This window comes from Pecten maximus, chromosome 10 (genome assembly GCF_902652985.1).
Source record: "Pecten maximus chromosome 10, xPecMax1.1, whole genome shotgun sequence".
Lineage (NCBI taxonomy): Eukaryota > Metazoa > Mollusca > Bivalvia > Pectinida > Pectinidae > Pecten > Pecten maximus.
This window is the reverse complement of record NC_047024.1, coordinates 6,985,369-7,004,273: the sequence shown is the minus strand read 5'-3', so window position 1 is coordinate 7,004,273 and position 18,905 is coordinate 6,985,369. Positions and strand designations below refer to the sequence as shown.

At 40.4% G+C, this 18,905-nt stretch overlaps 1 protein-coding gene across 1 annotated transcript; it reads left to right on the top strand.

Annotated features, from left to right (window-relative positions):
- Positions 1-6,762: 6,762 nt before the first annotated feature.
- Positions 6,763-11,787, top strand: LOC117335959 (U1 small nuclear ribonucleoprotein 70 kDa-like). The gene is made up of 4 exons (XM_033896253.1): positions 6,763-6,808; positions 7,116-7,188; positions 7,806-7,984; positions 11,417-11,787. The coding sequence occupies exons 1-4, from the start codon at positions 6,763-6,765 to the stop codon at positions 11,785-11,787; spliced, it is 669 nt and encodes a 222-aa protein (XP_033752144.1).
- The last annotated feature ends 7,118 nt before the right edge of the window (positions 11,788-18,905 follow it).

The window sequence follows — 18,905 nt, the reverse complement described above, 5'->3', positions numbered from 1 at the left end:
TCCATATGTAGGTTCCCCTTGGTGCCTAGTTATGCATATTGCATTTTGAGACCAATCGGAAAACAACATGGCCGACAGGCAGCCATCTTGGATTTTGACAATTGAAGTTTGTTATCGCTATTTCTCAGAAAGTTATGAAGGGATCTTTCTCAAATTTCATATGTAGGTTCCCCTTGGTGCCTAGTTATGCATATTGCATTTTGAGACCAATCGGAAAACAACATGGCCGACAGGCAGCCATCTTGGATTTTGACAATTGAAGTTTGTTATCACTATTTCTCATAAAGCACTGAAGGGATCTTTCTCAAATTTCATATGTAGGTTTCTCTTGGTGCCTAGTTATGCATAGTGTATTTTGAGACCAATCGGAAAACAACATGGCCGACAGGCAGCCATCTTGGATATTGATAATTGAAGTTTGTTATCGCTATTTCTCAGAAAGTAATGAAAGGATCTTTCCCAAATTTTATATGTAGGTTCCCCTCGGGGACATTTTGAGACCAATCAGAAAACAACATGGCCGACAGGCAGCCATCTTGGATTTTGACAATTGAAGTTTGTTATCGCTATTTCTCAGAAAGTACTGAAGGAATCTTCCTCAAATTTCATATGTAGGTTTCCCTCAGTGCCTAGTTATGCATATTGGGACCAATCCGAAAACAACATGGCCGACAGACAGCCATTATTGCTAAATCTTAAATTTTATATATAATAGGTTCCCCTGGTTTGAAAAGTACTAGCTATAGAGGGCTGTTTCTGAATTTACACAGATTAGTAAGACTTAGAGGAAGGGAAAAGTAGAGAAAAGATCAATCTGACATGGAACCTATAAAGATCATTCAATGGTGGGCGCCAAGATCCCTCTGGTTTTAAGTTAAGACTTTTATATTGTATGTCCTTGTGTGAGTGCATACATCTTATCATGTCTTAATAATATATTTAGTTATAGAAGAAAGAAAACATCATAAAATTATCTTTTGTAAGTTTTTAATCTCATAGAACCAGTGCCTATAAAAAGTGTCAACTAAGTATCTGCAAGATTGGGGCACTCTGTACAATATCAACAGTTCGTGATACTCCAACAATGTTATACGTTTTACATGTACACAGCGCAGTCGGCAAAATCATTTCCGATAGAAAAAGGGCTGACCAGCAGCCTCTTATATTATAGGAGTACAGTTCATGATATCTTAAATGTCGTATTTCGTCATCCATTCTTTATGGAATTACCCTTCATCTTTCACCCTCACTTGAGTCGTAAAGAAACTAAACAGGAATACGCTGAAACCTCAAAAAACACATACGCACTCGCCACACACAATCATGCATATCGCACGCACAGGAGGCAGTCCATATGTTAAATGAATCAAACCAAACTAAACCAAACACTTGTGTCATTTCGATCTCTAGTTTGTCGGACTTCCTCATTACCGTCATTTAACGTTCGTCAGTGATTGTTTTGAAAAAGAAATCAACGAGTCGCTCGCTCGTTGTTGTAAATGAAGTTGTGAAGAAACGCCTGCATGCGCACTGGTTTGTTAACAGCATCTCTTTGCTGCTTTATTATCAGACGCATGCTTTAGTAAATTACAAGCGTTTGAACGACCCGGCCCGTACTAGTGAAGTCATTTGTAAACACATGTCACGTTAGCCTAAGGTATGTGTATGGTTCATCTTATCGACATATTATGATATTAAAATCTTTTTAAAAAAAATGTCTTTGGATTAGTAACAATTCGACACAGTGTGGTCTAAACTTTTGCTCGGCACTAGGACGAGTCTGACCCAACAGTTCACTCGGCACTTGACTGTTTTGACCCGGGCAAGACGAGTGGACGAGTGGTTTATCGGAGCCCTGTGTTTCATATGAATGTGACCAGGTGATAGTCCGGTGTATCCTAAACATTTCCCCAACCCTGGACAGGTGATAGTCCGGTGTATCCTAAACATTTCCCAAACCCTGGACAGGTGATAGTCCGGTGTATCCTAAACATTTCCCCAATCCTGGACAGGTGATAGTCCGGTGTATCCTAAACATTTCCCCAATCCTGGACAGGTGACAGTCCGGTGTATCCTAAACATTTCCCCAATCCTGGACAGGTGATAGTTCGGTGTATCCTAAACATTTCCCCAATCCTGGACAGGTGATAGTCCGGTGTATCCTAAACATTTCCCCAATCCTGGACAGGTGACAGTCCGGTGTATCCTAAACATTTCCCCAATCCTGGACAGGTGATAGTTCGGTGTATCCTAAACATTTCCCCAACCCTGGACAGGTGACAGTTCGGTGTATCCTAAACATTTCCCCAATCCTGGACAGGTGACAGTCCGGTGTATCCTAAACATTTCCCCAATCCTGGACAGGTGACAGTCCAGTGTATCCTAAACATTTCCCCAATCCTGGACAGGTGACAGTCCGGTGTATCCTAAACATTTCCCCAATCCTGGACAGGTGACAGTCCGGTGTATCCTAAACATTTCCCCAACCCTGGACAGGTGACAGTTCGGTGTATCCTAAACATTTCCCCAATCCTGGACAGGTGACAGTTCGGTGTATCCTAAACATTTCCCCAATCCTGGACAGGTGACAGTTCGGTGTATCCTAAACATTTCCCCAATCCTGGACAGGTGACAGTTCGGTGTATCCTAAACATTTCCCCAATCCTGGACAGGTGACAGTTCGGTGTATCCTAAACATTTCCCCAATCCTGGACAGGTGACAGTCCGGTGTATCCTAAACATTTCCCCAATCCTGGACAGGTGACAGTCCGGTGTATCCTAAACATTTCCCCAATCCTGGACAGGTGACAGTCCGGTGTATCCTAAACATTTCCCCAACCCTGGACAGGTGACAGTTCGGTGTATCCTAAACATTTCCCCAACCCTGGACAGGTGACAGTTCGGTGTATCCTAAACATTTCCCCAATCCTGGACAGGTGACAGTTCGGTGTATCCTAAACATTTCCCCAATCCTGGACAGGTGACAGTTCGGTGTATCCTAAACATTTCCCCAACCCTGGACAGGTGACAGTTCGGTGTATCCTAAACATTTCCCCAACCCTGGACAGGTGACAGTTCGGTGTATCCTAAACATTTCCCCAATCCTGGACAGGTGACAGTTCGGTGTATCCTAAACATTTCCCCAATCCTGGACAGGTGACAGTTCGGTGTATCCTAAACATTTCCCCAACCCTGGACAGGTGACAGTTCGGTGTATCCTAAACATTTCCCCAACCCTGGACAGGTGATAGTCCGGTGTATCCTAAACATTTCCCCAATCCTGGACAGGTGACAGTTCGGTGTATCCTAAACATTTCCCCAATCCTGGACAGGTGACAGTCCGGTGTATCCTAAACATTTCCCCAATCCTGGACAGGTGACAGTCCGGTGTATCCTAAACATTTCCCCAACCCTGGACAGGTGACAGTCCGGTGTATCCTAAACATTTCCCCAATCCTGGACAGGTGATAGTCCGGTGTATCCTAAACATTTCCCCAATCCTGGACAGGATATGAATGTGACCAGGTGACAGTTCGGTGTATCCACACTTTAGCTGGTTTGAGACTTCCTTACATCAGTCTCCTTGTGGTTAAGACAAGCGGATACCTCATTCACAATAATTGAAGGACATTACAACAACATTATAATGTCGCAATAACAATATGACATCACAGCAACAATATAACGACAGCACAGTAATAATGTAGTGTCGCCACAGTAACAATATAGTGTCGCCACAGTAACAATATAGTGTGGCCACAGTAACAATATAGTGTCGCCACAGTAACAATATAGTGTGGCCACAGTAACAATATAGTGTCGCCACAGTGACAATATAGTGTCGCCACAGTGACAATATAGTGTCGCCACAGTGACAATATAGTGTCGCCACAGTAACAATACAGTGTCGCCACAGTAACAATATAGTGTCGCCACAGTAACAATATAGTGTCGCCACAGTAACAATATAATGTCGCCACAGTGACAATATAGTGTCGCCACAGTGACAATATAGTGTCGCCACAGTAACAATATAGTGTCGCCACAGTAACAATATAGTGTCGCCACAGTGACAATATAGTGTCGCCACAGTAACAATATAGTGTCGCCACAGTAACAATATAGTGTCGCCACAGTATCAATATAGTGTCGCCACAGTAACAATATAGTGTCGCCACAGTAACAATATAGTGTCGCCACAGTAACAAAATAGTGTCGCCACAGTAACAATACAGTGTCGCCACAGTAACAATACAGTGTCGCCACAGTAACAATACAGTGTCGCCACAGTGACAATATAGTGTCGCCACAGTGACAATATAATGTCGCCACAGTAACAATATAATGTCGCCACAGTAACAATATAGTGTCGCCACAGTAACAATATAGTGTCGCCACAGTAACAATATAGTGTCGTTACAGTAACAATATAGTGTCGCCACAGTAACAATATAGTGTCGCCACAGTATCAATATAGTGTCGCCACAGTAACAATATAGTGTCGCCACAGTAACAATATAGTGTCGTTACAGTAACAATATAGTGTCGCCACAGTAACAATATAGTGTCGCCACAGTAACAATATAGTGTCATCATAGTAATATTGATACAATGTTGTCACATCAAAAACGTATTGATGTAATATCAATATAAGATATATCGGAGAACCTACAGGTTAACCTTTCACCCCTTGGGGATGAGACAAGGTCATCTCAAATGTCCCTATTTAGATTTGACTTACAGATCAAGGTTGCATTGTCTCATTTTACCATTGGGTCTCATTTGTTAACCTTGAAGCTGGTTTTAGTTTCTGTTAAGAACCAAAACCATTTTATGGGAACACTCGGCTCGTGAATTGTCAACCTTGAAATTTTACAGATGATTGTCTGGTGCTTTCCTGTTAAGATATCGTAACAGGTGTGAATGTTTTGATGCGGCCAGGAACATTGATCATACTCATTATCATTAACTAATTGTTTCTCTCTTCCTTCGTTATCAAGCCTCTTCACAAGTCATTGCATTGTGAAATGATAGAGATTTTAACTGCCATAACATAACACAGAGTTGGTCTTCGGGATGAGACAATCACATGCACCGACCAATACATTGTGGCAAGGTGGATTAGCTAAATGACTTGTCGGTCTGGACACGAGGACGACAGACAACCATGTGCACCGACTTATTGTAATGACCGATACATTATAGCAAGGTGGATTAGCTAAATGACTCGTTAGTCTGGACTCAAGGATGACAGACAATCACATACACAGACCAATATATTGCAGCGAGGCGGATTAGCTAAATGACTTGTGTCCCCCACCATTGATAAAGTGGTACTTATGGGAAGGGCTAGCTTGGGAGATGTCTCCACAATAGGCCTGCCTTCATTAGTGTATTTCACCAAGATTATGCAATATTGTATTTTGTCACCATGAGAAATCCTGGTTGACGAGCTATATATCGATTCTGGTCAGGCTTCTGTATGGTTTTTTCATCACTGCACAATAAATGTTCAATTTCAAGGGAAGGCTTTGATTTTGTTTCATTCAAGAGTTGTAGAATCTAAACATGCAAAAAATAACATCTGTTTTCATTCTCCTTTTCTAAATATGTAGTTTCCTTTCCTGAAACCAGTGGAAAAGACTTTAAAAAGTTCAATGTTTTGTTAACATGTAAAGAGTATGTATCAGTTTTGGGTACAGAAGACTTTCTCTATAAATATTGTTTTTGGGAGTTACGCCCCTTACATTAATTGTTATGTGGGAGCAGGGTGTTTTCAGGAAGCTTCATGACTGACTGTTACGTTCATTTTACCATTGCTAGACATACTAGATCTGATCAGTTGATCTTTAAGTTATATTTGTTGCGGAAGCCTGCAGAACAGCGATATCCATCTTCCTTTACATACTGATAGTGTTAAAAGGTACTTTTCTTAAGTACAGACAGATAATTATGGACACGAAATGTATTTAAATCGGGCAATGAGGTAAAATAAGTTAGCTGGAATTTTTTTTCCTCTGTATTGAAACTGCTCGGAGCAGTCAGGTCAAATAGGGGCAATTTTGGTAGAGCAGTAATAAGTGTGGGTCTGTGTAGTAGCAGACAGATACCTAATCAAGTGTTAAAACACGGATACAGTGAAGGCAATCAACATCATGGCACTCCTCAATACACCATTAGTTGGGTGGTAACATGCAGAAAATGACTGGCTTCAGGCTTTTCGGTTTTGTCAAATCACATCTTGTAACAAGTTGTTTTGACACTTAAAAAATGTGTTTGCCATATTGAATAAGCCACAGTCTTTATAAGGGTGTATATAAAGATCAGAATAGCAGGACTCTATACACATCATTCACATGGTCTAATAATAGTAACTTTTTCTATGAAGTATTTTTGTAGTTTCATTCTCTTCATAGTTATCTTCAAAACAAATCGTTAAAATCCCTTATTAAAGCATTTCCAGAGTATATCTCCATGCCTGTTTCTGCACACCCAAGTGGTCAAGTGGATAGAGGAGTTTACAGTATGGACCTAATCATTGCTCTTTTTATGTTCTCCACAAGTTTATGATGTCACAGCAACAATACACTAACATCACACCGACAATTGGATCATGTCATGTCAACTTTGTCTTGCATTGATGTAACGTTAATTTTAGACACATATGAGGGTAAACAGGGTAAGAGAAAAATAATCATTCAGCCCCTCGGGAGTGAGGCAGGGGGGTATCAACCTGAGGGAAAGATTCTTTAAATTGAAAACATGAGGCTTGCTCAGTTTGAGATCACCCCCGTCTCACTCCCAATGGGTGAAAGATTCTATTTATCTTCGCAAGAGATCATGCCCCTATGACTTGGCTCCCTTGGCAAAGTTGGCAGGGAATATGACTTTGTTCATTTGGGGTTGGTTTTTTTTTTGTTGTTGTTGTTTTTGTTGTTGTTTTTTTTCGGTGAAAAAAAATTAACTTCAGATACTTATACTGTATCTAAATAGTTGAAATGACATTTGTTTGTCACTTTACAATATGATACAATTTGATGTAATGGTAAAGAAATAAAATCCAATGGTGTTTTGATTTGTAGATCCATCTATAGATTTATGTTTGTTTATTTCAGGCGGAGGTCTTGGGGGCACCAGGAAGGGAGGACCTGAAGAGAACACAAGGTTCTCCGGCCGGGACGAATACAGGTAAATTTTGGTAGTGATAGTTTCCGATCTATCATGATCTAAGCCACCATTTTTATGTCCCGCCATGAAATGGAGGACATATATAGTGTTACCCATGTTCATCCCATCCCGTCGCGATGTAATGTAACTACTGTAGCTAATTTCAAGGACTACTAATGCGATCCTCACCAACCTGTGTTTTGGGACGTCAAGTGGCAGTGGGGGGGCATTTATGTTTTAGACATTTGCAAGTTTTTACATAAAATTTTGTGAAGTAAGTCTTACAAGAAATATTTTATGAGTAATTTAAAATTGTTTTTAAACTGTTATAAGCCTATCTGCTTTTGAACAACTGGGGCCAGATCTTATACAGGAAGGGAGCTAACTCTTAGTCAATGTTGGCTACTTGTAAATTACATTGTTGAGACTGACAAAACATGGGTTTTCATTTGAGTTGAAAGAGTCACAAGAATTGCAGTACTTTTTGATGACTTTCAATGAAAAAAAAACTGCTATATCTGGTGTGATAATTTTTGAAGTAGAATTAACTTAAAATCTCTTTATTAAAAAAGAAAAGTTGCTGCATCATGATTTGATGTGTGGTATTGGAAGTGTGAATCTTGTACCTTGTGTTACAGAGAGCGTGACAGTTCACGGGAGAGAGGAGGCGGAGGAGGAGGCGGAGGCGGAGGCGGAGACCGAAGAGGACGACCTAGGAGCAGATCCCGGGAGAGACGTCCACGCTCTCGCAGTCGTGAGAGGGACGCAACAAGGAGGAGAAGCAGAAGTAGGGAACATAGGAGGGGCATCGATGAAGGTAAATTCTAAAATGTCGTTTAAGATGGCTTATTACCAGCATGACTTTTTAAGGGTATGGTTTACAGAGTGAGAGTCCTAATGTATGTCTGCTTTGATCTAGTTTTTTCTCAATATTAGTCCTGGTGATATATCTTACTGTTAGTAATGTCCTACTGGAGTCTGTAGCATCTTAATGTTCTAGTCCCTACACAATTATGATCAATTAACAGCCAAAACATAACACAGTTGATTAAGAAAGTTCTATCAGTGACATTTTGATGTGATGCTGGATTGATTACCATAAAAATTTAAAGTATTGGTATGCCAGCTGAAATGTGGCTGTGGCAAAAATATATATCTTTGTGATATCCATGTGTATAGTTTGTATCGGGTATGTAGCAGGAAATTTTGAAGTTAGGGAGGACATTCAACAAGAGTTGTCTTTCTTGGAACAGAATTGTGCATGCTGTGGGAAGACAACTCTCAGTTTCACAATAGGATTTAAGCTTGCATATCTAAAGTATGTTAAAAGTTTGCCTTTATTTAAAATCTCAGTAGAAATTACTGAGATCAAATCCCTGTAATGTCAATATTTAATCCTGTATATTGGTTGTTTGTGGTAAGTTAAAAAAGAAATTAAATGCTTGATGTTTCCCTGAATGTGTCCCCAGTTTGTGATATTCTTCATGATTGAGTTTTAGAGTTACAGGTATAGATAGAACACTTAAATTTTGTACCTATTTAGTGTACATATCTTGCAATATTATTATCAGAATTTTTAGCCCACCATCATCAGATGGTGGGCTATTCAAATCGCCCTGCGTCCGTGGTCCGTCGTCCGTCCGTCCCTCCCTCCGTCCCTCCCTCCGTCCGTCCGTCCGTCCGTCCGTCCGTAAACAATTCTTGTTATCGCTAATCCTCAGAAAGTACTGAAGGGATCTTTCTCAAATTTCATATGTAGGTTCCCCTTGGTGCCTAGTTATGCATATTGCATTTTGGGACCGATCGGAAAACAACATGGCCGACAGGCAGCCATCTTGGATTTTGACCATTGAAGTTTGTTATCGCTATTTCTGAGAAAGAGCTGAAGGGATCTTTCTCAAATTTCATATGTTGGTTTCCCTTGGTGCCTAGTTATGCATATTGCATTTTGGGACCGATCGGAAAACAACATGGCCGACAGGCAGCCATCTTGGATTTTGACAATTGAAGTTTGTTATCGCTATTTCTAAGAAAGTACTGAAGGGATCTTTCTCAAATTTGATATGTGGGTTTCCCTTGGTGCCTAGTTATGCATATTGCATTTTGGGACCGATCGGAAAACAACATGGCCGACGGGCAGCCATCTTGGATTTTGACCATTGAAGTTTGTTATCGCTATTTCTGAGAAAGTACTGAAGGGATCTTTCTCAAATTTTATATGTAGGTTTCCCTTGGTGCCTAGTTATGCATATTGCATTTTGGGACCGATCGGAAAACAACATGGCCGACGGGCAGCCATCTTGGATTTTGACCATTGAAGTTTGTTATCGCTATTTCTAAGAAAGTACTGAAGGGATCTTTCTCAAATTTCATATGTAGGTTCCCCTTGGTGCCTAGTTATGCATATTGCATTTTGGGACCGATCGGAAAACAACATGGCCGACAGGCAGCCATCTTGGATTTTGACCATTGAAGTTTGTTATCGCTATTTCTGAGAAAGAGCTGAAGGGATCTTTCTCAAATTTCATATGTTGGTTTCCCTTGGTGCCTAGTTATGCATATTGCATTTTGGGACCGATCGGAAAACAACATGGCCGACAGGCAGCCATCTTGGATTTTGACAATTGAAGTTTGTTATCGCTATTTCTAAGAAAGTACTGAAGGGATCTTTCTCAAATTTGATATGTGGGTTTCCCTTGGTGCCTAGTTATGCATATTGCATTTTGGGACCGATCGGAAAACAACATGGCCGACGGGCAGCCATCTTGGATTTTGACCATTGAAGTTTGTTATCGCTATTTCTGAGAAAGTACTGAAGGGATCTTTCTCAAATTTTATATGTAGGTTTCCCTTGGTGCCTAGTTATGCATATTGCATTTTGGGACCGATCGGAAAACAACATGGCCGACGGGCAGCCATCTTGGATTTTGACCATTGAAGTTTGTTATCGCTATTTCTAAGAAAGTACTGAAGGGATCTTTCTCAAATTTCATATGTAGGTTCCCCTTGGTGCCTAGTTATGCATATTGCATTTTGAGACCAATCGGAAAACAACATGGCCGACAGGCAGCCATCTTGGATTTTGACAATTGAAGATTGTTATCGCTATTTCTCAAAAAGCACAGAAGGGATCTTTCTCAAATTTCATATGTAGGTTCCCCTTGGTGCCTAGTTATGCATATTGCATTTTGAGACCGATCTGAAAACAACATGGCCGACAGGCAGCCATCTTGGATTTTGACAATTGAAGTTTGTTATCGCTATTTCTGTGAAAGTACTAAAGGGATCTTTTTCATATTTGTTATGTAGGTTCCCCTTGGTGCTTAGCTATGCATATAGCATTTTGAGACCAATCGGAAAACAACATGGCCGACAGGCAGCCATCTTGGATTTTGACCATTAAAGTTTGTTATTGCCATTTCTGAGAAAGTACTGAAGGGATCTTTCTCAAATTTCATATGTAGGTTCCCCTTGGTGCCTAGTAATGCATATCGCATTTTGGGACTGATCGGAAAACAACATGGCCGACAGGCAGCCATCTTGGATTTTGACCATAGAAGTTTGTTATCGCTATTTCTGAGAAAGTTCTGATTGGATCTTTCTCCAATTTCATATGTAGGATCCCCTTGGTGCCTAGTTATGCATATTGCATTTTGAGACCAATCAGAAAACAACATGGCCGACAGGCAGCCATCTTGGATTTCGAAAATTGAAACTGGTTATCACTATTGCTAAGAAACTAATGAAGGGATCTTCCTGAAATTTCATATGTAGGTTCCCCCAGGTGCTTAGTTATGCATATTGCATTTTGAGACCAATCGGAAAACAACATGGCCGACAAGCAGCCATCTTGGATTTTGACAATTGAAGTTTGTTATCACTATTTCTCAGAAAGCACTGAAGGAATCTTTCTCAAATTCCATATATATAGGTTCCCCTTGGTGCCTAAATCTTAAATTTTATATATAGGTTTCCCTTGTTTGAAAAGTACTAGAGGTTTCTTCTGAGTTTACACAGATTAGTAAGACTTAGAAGAAGAGAAAAGTAGAGAAAAGATCAATCTGACATGGAACCTATGAAGAACATTCAATGGTGGGCGCCAAGATCCCTCTGGGATCTCTTGTTTTTAAGAAAGATCACTTTTTAAACGGTTTTTATAGATCACTGTTTAAAGTTTTGTGTTTTTGGAGGGTTTTTTTCTTCTTTGTTTTGATAAAACCTCTGACAGGTAATACGTTTTCAATTTCAGATGAGGACAGGGGCAGGAAGAGGGCAAGGCGGAGTAGATCTCGAGAGCGAAAGAGGAGCAGATCACGAGACAGGGACCGCAAACGTTCACGTCGTAGTAGGAGCCGTGATCGTGGTGACCGTCGTCGTGACAGACAGGAGGGCCAGCCGGATGAAATAATGCAGGACATGCCCCTCGACTTCGATGGAAAGATTCTCATAAAACAAGAGGATCAGAACAAGGGCTACCCCGATGAAGAGCCTAATGGGTTCCCTCGTGAGTTCCGAGAGGAAACTGATGATGACCGAGAGCGAGAGCAAGAGCAGTTCCCAACAGAGGAGGAAAGACCCAAAGATGACAGGGCAGAGGAGGAACAGGAATACCAACAATGAATACCGGACAGCCAGACTTGAACCAGTCAAACATTTATGTGAACACTTTCTTTTGAACATGTTTCTGGTGTCCCCAATTTATTGTTCAAAAGAAAAATGTCCAATTTTAAAATCTGAACCAGTCTTGAAATAAAACAAATAAAATGGAAGTACTTATAAAATGTGGACACTTCTTTTTGGAACTTAGAAAATTTGCCTGTGGTATCGCTTAATAATTGTTTAGGGATGACTGCATTGGTCATTTGTGTATAGTTTCCAGACCATATTGAAGTGGGTGTTGTTTTGTGACCTAGATAAGCACCTGTTTACACCATCCTGAAACACTTAACACACTACATTTTGTGATATGTGCATGTATTGCTTTTTAATGTTTTTATTTCAATTTTAATCTGTTTAAAGACAATCTTCAAATTTCTTTGCTCTATGTGATCCGCTGAGCAGTAATCACAGGTGATAAGTGACTTTGTCTCCACTGTTGATTTGTAACACCTGTTCTGAGACATGTACAGATGTCAATTAATTTCTCCTTTATACATTTCCTTGAGAAAAACAATTATTTTCAACAGGTAAGAGGGAAAGTCAAAATAAAATCCTTGTTAGAATTTCTAGCTTGTTATTGTGTACAGCACAAACTATTGGATTTCAATTATTGTACCATTGATTGAAAAACCTGTCCATGATAGTCCAAGTGTGAGGACTAAAGAGGTCTTTAATGCAAGGGAGCTTTGAACAGCCTGTCATCAATTCAATGTTAATGTACAGACCACCGAGTATTGGACGGGGTTTACGAGGGGATGGCATGTGTTAGCCATGTTGGTCCATCGTACCCTGTAAATGTATAACGAGGAAACACAGAAAATGGTGGAATAGACGGGGATGGTACCAGAAACCATGTTTAGGATCTGTTGGGGGGGATTGAAAATAGATAAATTAAAAATTAAAATGTATATAAAATTAAGACATTAAAAGTCTTTAAATTTACACTGGATAATGTTTAGCAGTGAGAAATCTGCCTCGTATTATACTGTATATGGTTTGATGTTATCGATGTTTAACCATTGTTTATGTACTTCAATGCAATAGATGATTCAATCATCCTTCACTGTCATATCTCATCACTGACATCATTCTCATCATCGTTCCTGTCATCTACAGGTCATCTCTCACTATCACAGAGTTTATATGTACCGAGAACGAGACTTCCAGTAGAGTAGTTTACATATCTGTGAGTTAACATCATATGAGACGGTACTACTCACTCTGCCAGACAGGCTTTAGATTCCGTGCCAGATATGTATAGCTGGATAATGGCTCCTGGGGAAATCCATCCTACTGCTAGATCATAATTAATATACAATGTGACATCATTTCTTCACTTCATCATTACCAGTTTTCAGTTACAATGCTCAGATCATGTTTTTTCATTAATTTTAAGCACATATAATATGTTAGATCAGTATTGTGCAGTTTCATTTTGTGGTTTTAGATAATAAAGAAGCTATTTTGCCAACTTTCTTTTCTACCAGTGTATATGATTGGCTATCGTATTGTAGGAACTCATTGGTGGAGAGAATTGTAATAGATTTAACTGGTATTGGTTTCTACCAGTGTATTTGATTGGCTATTGTATTGGTGGAAAGAATTGTAAGAAAAGCTGATAGTTAATTGTAAATCATTCTATTGTAAGTGGTGAATAAATTTGTCTCTCGTATCAGAACTGTTTTTCTGTTTTCTGTACTGACCAAAACAGGAAATCTAGAGATCTCAAGGTTGGAATATGCTTTAATCATTTTATGCCCAAAATATCATTTTACAAATCATGTACTGTAATCAACTCAGTTTTTAAAATGATAATTGTCATTATCAAAACTTCCACGCTTGGAACCAAACTTATCATCTGGAACTCCTCAGTTTCTTTTGTTAAAAAGAAAATAACAACCGAGGAGTTCAGGATGCCAAAATTATGTACTATAGATTCCAACTTTACTGAGATCAACTAGAGACTTGACGGGTATGGACTTGTACCATGATTGTAATGACAGTGTTTAGGGCCGTTTTCATTTTTGCTGTCCAAACGGTTAGAACACTTGCACCGGTGTTGTTTGTTTATGAAATAAAGACGGACCTGGTGATTTTATATTGTTTTTAGACGAGTCTTGACAAGATAATGTTGAATTTCAAACATGAATAAATATCTTAAAATTTGCACAAAAATAGGCATATAATATACCAAAATGTTTGTCTGGACATGTAGTGTCTTAAAATCACAAATAATTTGATGTAGATGCTAACAATTTCTTCTATAGAGCTATTTTGTGGTAAGTTGTAGCATGGAATAATTCTAAGTCACAAAAATAACCAAAACTGAAAAATAGCCCAGCTGTCATACTCACAAGTGTCTATAGCACAGGGTAGGAGCATTTGTTTGAACAGATATGACTTTATGTAGGTATAAACACATATTTTGTTTTGACCTTGAAATGCAAATGGCGGCTGTGGATGATATTACACAAATATGGCATAAAGGGGGGCATTTCAGCCATTACAAATGCTCCTATATCATACTTTTAAGACATCTGATTATAGTAAGAATGACCTTTTTAAGACAAATTGGCAAACTGGTGAGTTTTGGACCTTTTTCGGAAATATATAGCTTTTACCTCAAACTGAACGGATGAACAATTTTTCCTAAAAACGGTCTTCCTACCATGTCTAGAGTTCTTTATAGTATCTAATAAGAGCATTTTTGACATTTGAAATACCTTCTTATATGCCGTAATTGTGTGATATTATTCACAACCGCCATTTGCATTTCAACGTCAAAATAAAATCTGTGTTAATACATATCATAAAGCCAAATCTATAGTCATACCAATGCTCCTATTTTGTGCTTTAGACTCTTGTGAACAAAACGACATGACTGTTTTGCACAATAAATGCGATACAAATGAGTTAATTATGTCCCCCTGAAACATGCATTTTTCTCATGTTTTGTTGAAATTTGCATACAACTGAACAAATTAAATGTCAACAGCAAGGCCGACAGTTTTACATGTTACATATCAACATTTTATCAAGTTACTTCTATTAAATTGCACCCTAGTAGGGATTTATAGCCTTGTAAAATATCAACTGTTTTGGCTGGATTTGCTGTTTAGATGCCCCTTAAGGTCTTGCAGATTTTTGGTAGTGGACATCCTGGACTGACACACTGCTGTATTCAAAGGTCAGAGTAACTTTAGTAAAAAAAGAAATATGCAAATGAATTCCAGAATTTGACCTTGAAACTGTTGCTGTGACACAAAAACCCAGAAAAAAATCTGTGTATCAAGTAGATATCATTGATTTTGCAGTCAAATTGTAGAACATTGTGTCAGGGAGACCTTTTATTTCACAGAAAAAAAGGAATCCGAAAAATTTTGGAATGAAGAGGCCAAGGTCACATTCTATTACTGTTTACCCAAGGAAGAACATTTTGTTATATGATAGACTCAACAACACTGGTGAGCTGGAGGTTCCTAGTACTGTTATCAAAGTAGAACTCCACAACACACTAGTGAGCTGGAGGTTCATATTACTGTTTATCTGACAAACTCAACAACACACTAGTGAGCTGGAGGTTCCTATTGTTAACCAAGGTAGAACTCCACAACACAGGAGTGTTTTTGCTAGTTAGGCAGTCTCTAAAACATTGTCCAGTATACCATGTAACGGGGAAGGCAGTCTCTAAAACACCAGTATGGTAACGGGGAAGGCAGTCTCTAACACATTGTCCAGTATACCACGTAACGGGGAAGGCAGTCTCTAAAACATTGTCCAGTATACCATGTAACGGGGAAGGCAGTCTCTAAAACATTGTCCAGTATACCACGTAACGGGGAAGGCAGTCTCTAACACATTGTCCAGTATACCACGTAACGGGGAAGGCAGTCTCTAAAACATTGTCCAGTATACCACGTAACGGAGAAGGCAGTCTCTAAAACATTGTCCAGTATGGTAACGGGGAAGGCAGTCTCTAAAACATTGTCCAGTATAAGATATAACGGGGAAGGCAGTCTCTAAAACATTGTCAAGTATACCACGTAACAGGGAAGGCAGTCTCTAACACATTGTCCAGTATACCATGTAACGGGGAAGGCAGTCTCTAACACATTGTCCAGTATACCACGTAACGGGGAAGGCAGTCTCTAACACATTGTCCAGTATACCACGTAACGGGGAAGGCAGTCTCTAACACATTGTCCAGTATACCATGTAACGGGGAAGGCAGTCTCTAACACATTGTCTAGTATACCATGTAACGGGGAAGGCAGTCTCTAAAACATTGTCAGTATACCATGTAACGGGGAAGGCAGTCTCTAAAACATTGTCCAGTATACCACGTAACGGGGAAGGCAGTCTCTAAAACATTGTCCAGTATACCACGTAACGGGGAAGGCAGTCTCTAAAACATTGTCCAGTATACCATGTAACGGGGAAGGCAGTCTCTAAAACATTGTCAGTATACCCCGTAACGGGGAAGGTAGTCTCTAAAACATTGTCCAGTATACCATGTAACGGGGAAGGCAGTCTCTAAAACATTGTCCAGTATACCACGTAACGGGGAAGGCAGTCTCTAAAACATTGTCCAGTATACCATGTAACGGGGAAGGCAGTCTCTAAAACATTGTCCAGTATACCATGTAACGGGGAAGGCAGTCTCTAAAACATTGTCCAGTATACCACGTAACGGGGAAGGCAGTCTCTAACACATTGTCCAGTATACCACGTAACGGGGAAGGCAGTCTCTAAAACATTGTCCAGTATACCACGTAACGGGGAAGGCAGTCTCTAACACATTGTCTAGTATACCATGTAACGGGGAAGGCAGTCTCTAAAACATTGTCCAGTATACCACGTAACGGGGAAGGCAGTCTCTAAAACATTGTCCAGTATACCACGTAACGGGGAAGGCAGTCTCTAAAACATTGTCCAGTATACCACGTAACGGGGAAGGCAGTCTCTAAAACATTGTCCAGTATACCACGTAACGGGGAAGGCAGTCTCTAAAACATTGTCCAGTATACCACGTAACGGGGAAGGCAGTCTCTAACACATTGTCCAGTATACCATGTAACGGGGAAGGCAGTCTCTAAAACATTGTCAGTATACCATGTAACGGGGAAGGCAGTCTCTAAAACATTGTCCAGTATACCACGTAACGGGGAAGGCAGTCTCTAAAACATTGTCCAGTATACCACGTAACGGGGAAGGCAGTCTCTAAAACATTGTCCAGTATACCACGTAACGGGGAAGGCAGTCTCTAAAACATTGTCCAGTATACCATGTAACGGGGAAGGCAGTCTCTAAAACATTGTCCAGTATAAGATATAACGGGGAAGGCAGTCTCTAAAACATTGTCTAGTATACCACGTAACGGGGAAGGCAGTCTCTAAAACATTGTCCAGTATACCATGTAACGGGGAAGGCAGTCTCTAAAACATTGTCAGTATACCACGTAACGGGGAAGGCAGTCTCTAAAACATTGTCAGTATACCACGTAACGGGGAAGGCAGTCTCTAAAACATTGTCCAGTATACCACGTAACGGGGAAGGCAGTCTCTAAAACATTGTCAGTATACCACGTAACGGGGAAGGCAGTCTCTAAAACATTGTCAGTATACCATGTAACGGGGAAGGCAGTCTCTAAAACATTGTCAGTATACCATGTAACGGGGAAGGCAGTCTCTAAAACATTGTCAGTATACCATGTAACGGGGAAGGCAGTCTCTAACACATTGTCCAGTATACCACGTAACGGGGAAGGCAGTCTCTAAAACATTGTCAGTATACCATGTAACGGGGAAGGCAGTCTCTAAACATTGTCCAGTATACCATGTAACGGGGAAGGCAGTCTCTAAAACATTGTCCAGTATACCATGTAACGGGGAAGGCAGTCTCTAACACATTGTCCAGTATACCACGTAACGGGGAAGGCAGTCTCTAAAACATTGTCCAGTATACCATGTAACGGGGAAGGCAGTCTCTAAAACATTGTCCAGTATACCATGTAACGGGGAAGGCAGTCTCTAAAACATTGTCCAGTATACCACGTAACGGGGAAGGCAGTCTCTAAACATTGTCAGTATACCACGTAACGGGGAAGGCAGTCTCTAAAACATTGTCCAGTATACCACGTAACGGGGAAGGCAGTCTCTAAAACATTGTCCAGTATACCAGGTAACGGGGAAGGCAGTCTCTAACACATTGTCCAGTATACCATGTAACGGGGAAGGCAGTCTCTAAAACATTGTCCAGTATACCACGTAACGGGGAAGGCAGTCTCTAAAACATTGTCTAGTATACCATGTAACGGGGAAGGCAGTCTCTAAAACATTGTCCAGTATACCACGTAACGGGGAAGGCAGTCTCTAAAACATTGTCAGTATACCACGTAACGGGGAAGGCAGTCTCTAAAACATTGTCCAGTATACCACGTAACGGGGAAGGCAGTCTCTAAAACATTGTCCAGTATACCATGTAACGGGGAAGGCAGTCTCTAAAACATTGTCCAGTATACCATGTAACGGGGAAGGCAGTCTCTAAAACATTGTCCAGTATACCACGTAACGGGGAAGGCAGTCTCTAAAACATTGTCTAGTATACCATGTAACGGGGAAGGCAGTCTCTAAAACATTGTCCAGTATACCACGTAACGGGGAAGGCAGTCTCTAAAACATTGTCCAGTATACCACGTAACGGGGAAGGCAGTCTCTAAAACATTGTCTAGTATACCACGTAACGGGGAAGGCAGTCTCTAAAACATTGTCCAGTATACCACGTAACGGGGAAGGCAGTCTCTAAAACATTGTCCAGTATACCACGTAACGGGGAAGGCAGTCTCTAAAACATTGTCCAGTATACCATGTAACGGGGAAGGCAGTCTCTAAAACATTGTCAGTATACCATGTAACGGGGAAGGCAGTCTCTAAAACATTGTCCAGTATGGTAACGGGGAAGGCAGTCTCTAACACATTGTCCAGTATACCATGTAACGGGGAAGGCAGTCTCTAAAACATTGTCCAGTATGGTAACGGGGAAGGCAGTCTCTAACACATTGTCCAGTATACCACGTAACG

Excerpts from the sequence above, each read along its gene's own strand:
- LOC117335959 (XM_033896253.1), top strand. The coding sequence starts at position 6,763 with ATGAGGCTTGCTCAGTTTGAGATCACCCCCGTCTCACTCCCAATGG. Across the intron at positions 6,809-7,115 it reads CCCCGTCTCACTCCCAATGG|GCGGAGGTCTTGGGGGCACC; the intron begins GTGAAAGATTCT and ends TGTTTATTTCAG. Across the intron at positions 7,189-7,805 it reads TCCGGCCGGGACGAATACAG|AGAGCGTGACAGTTCACGGG; the intron begins GTAAATTTTGGT and ends CTTGTGTTACAG.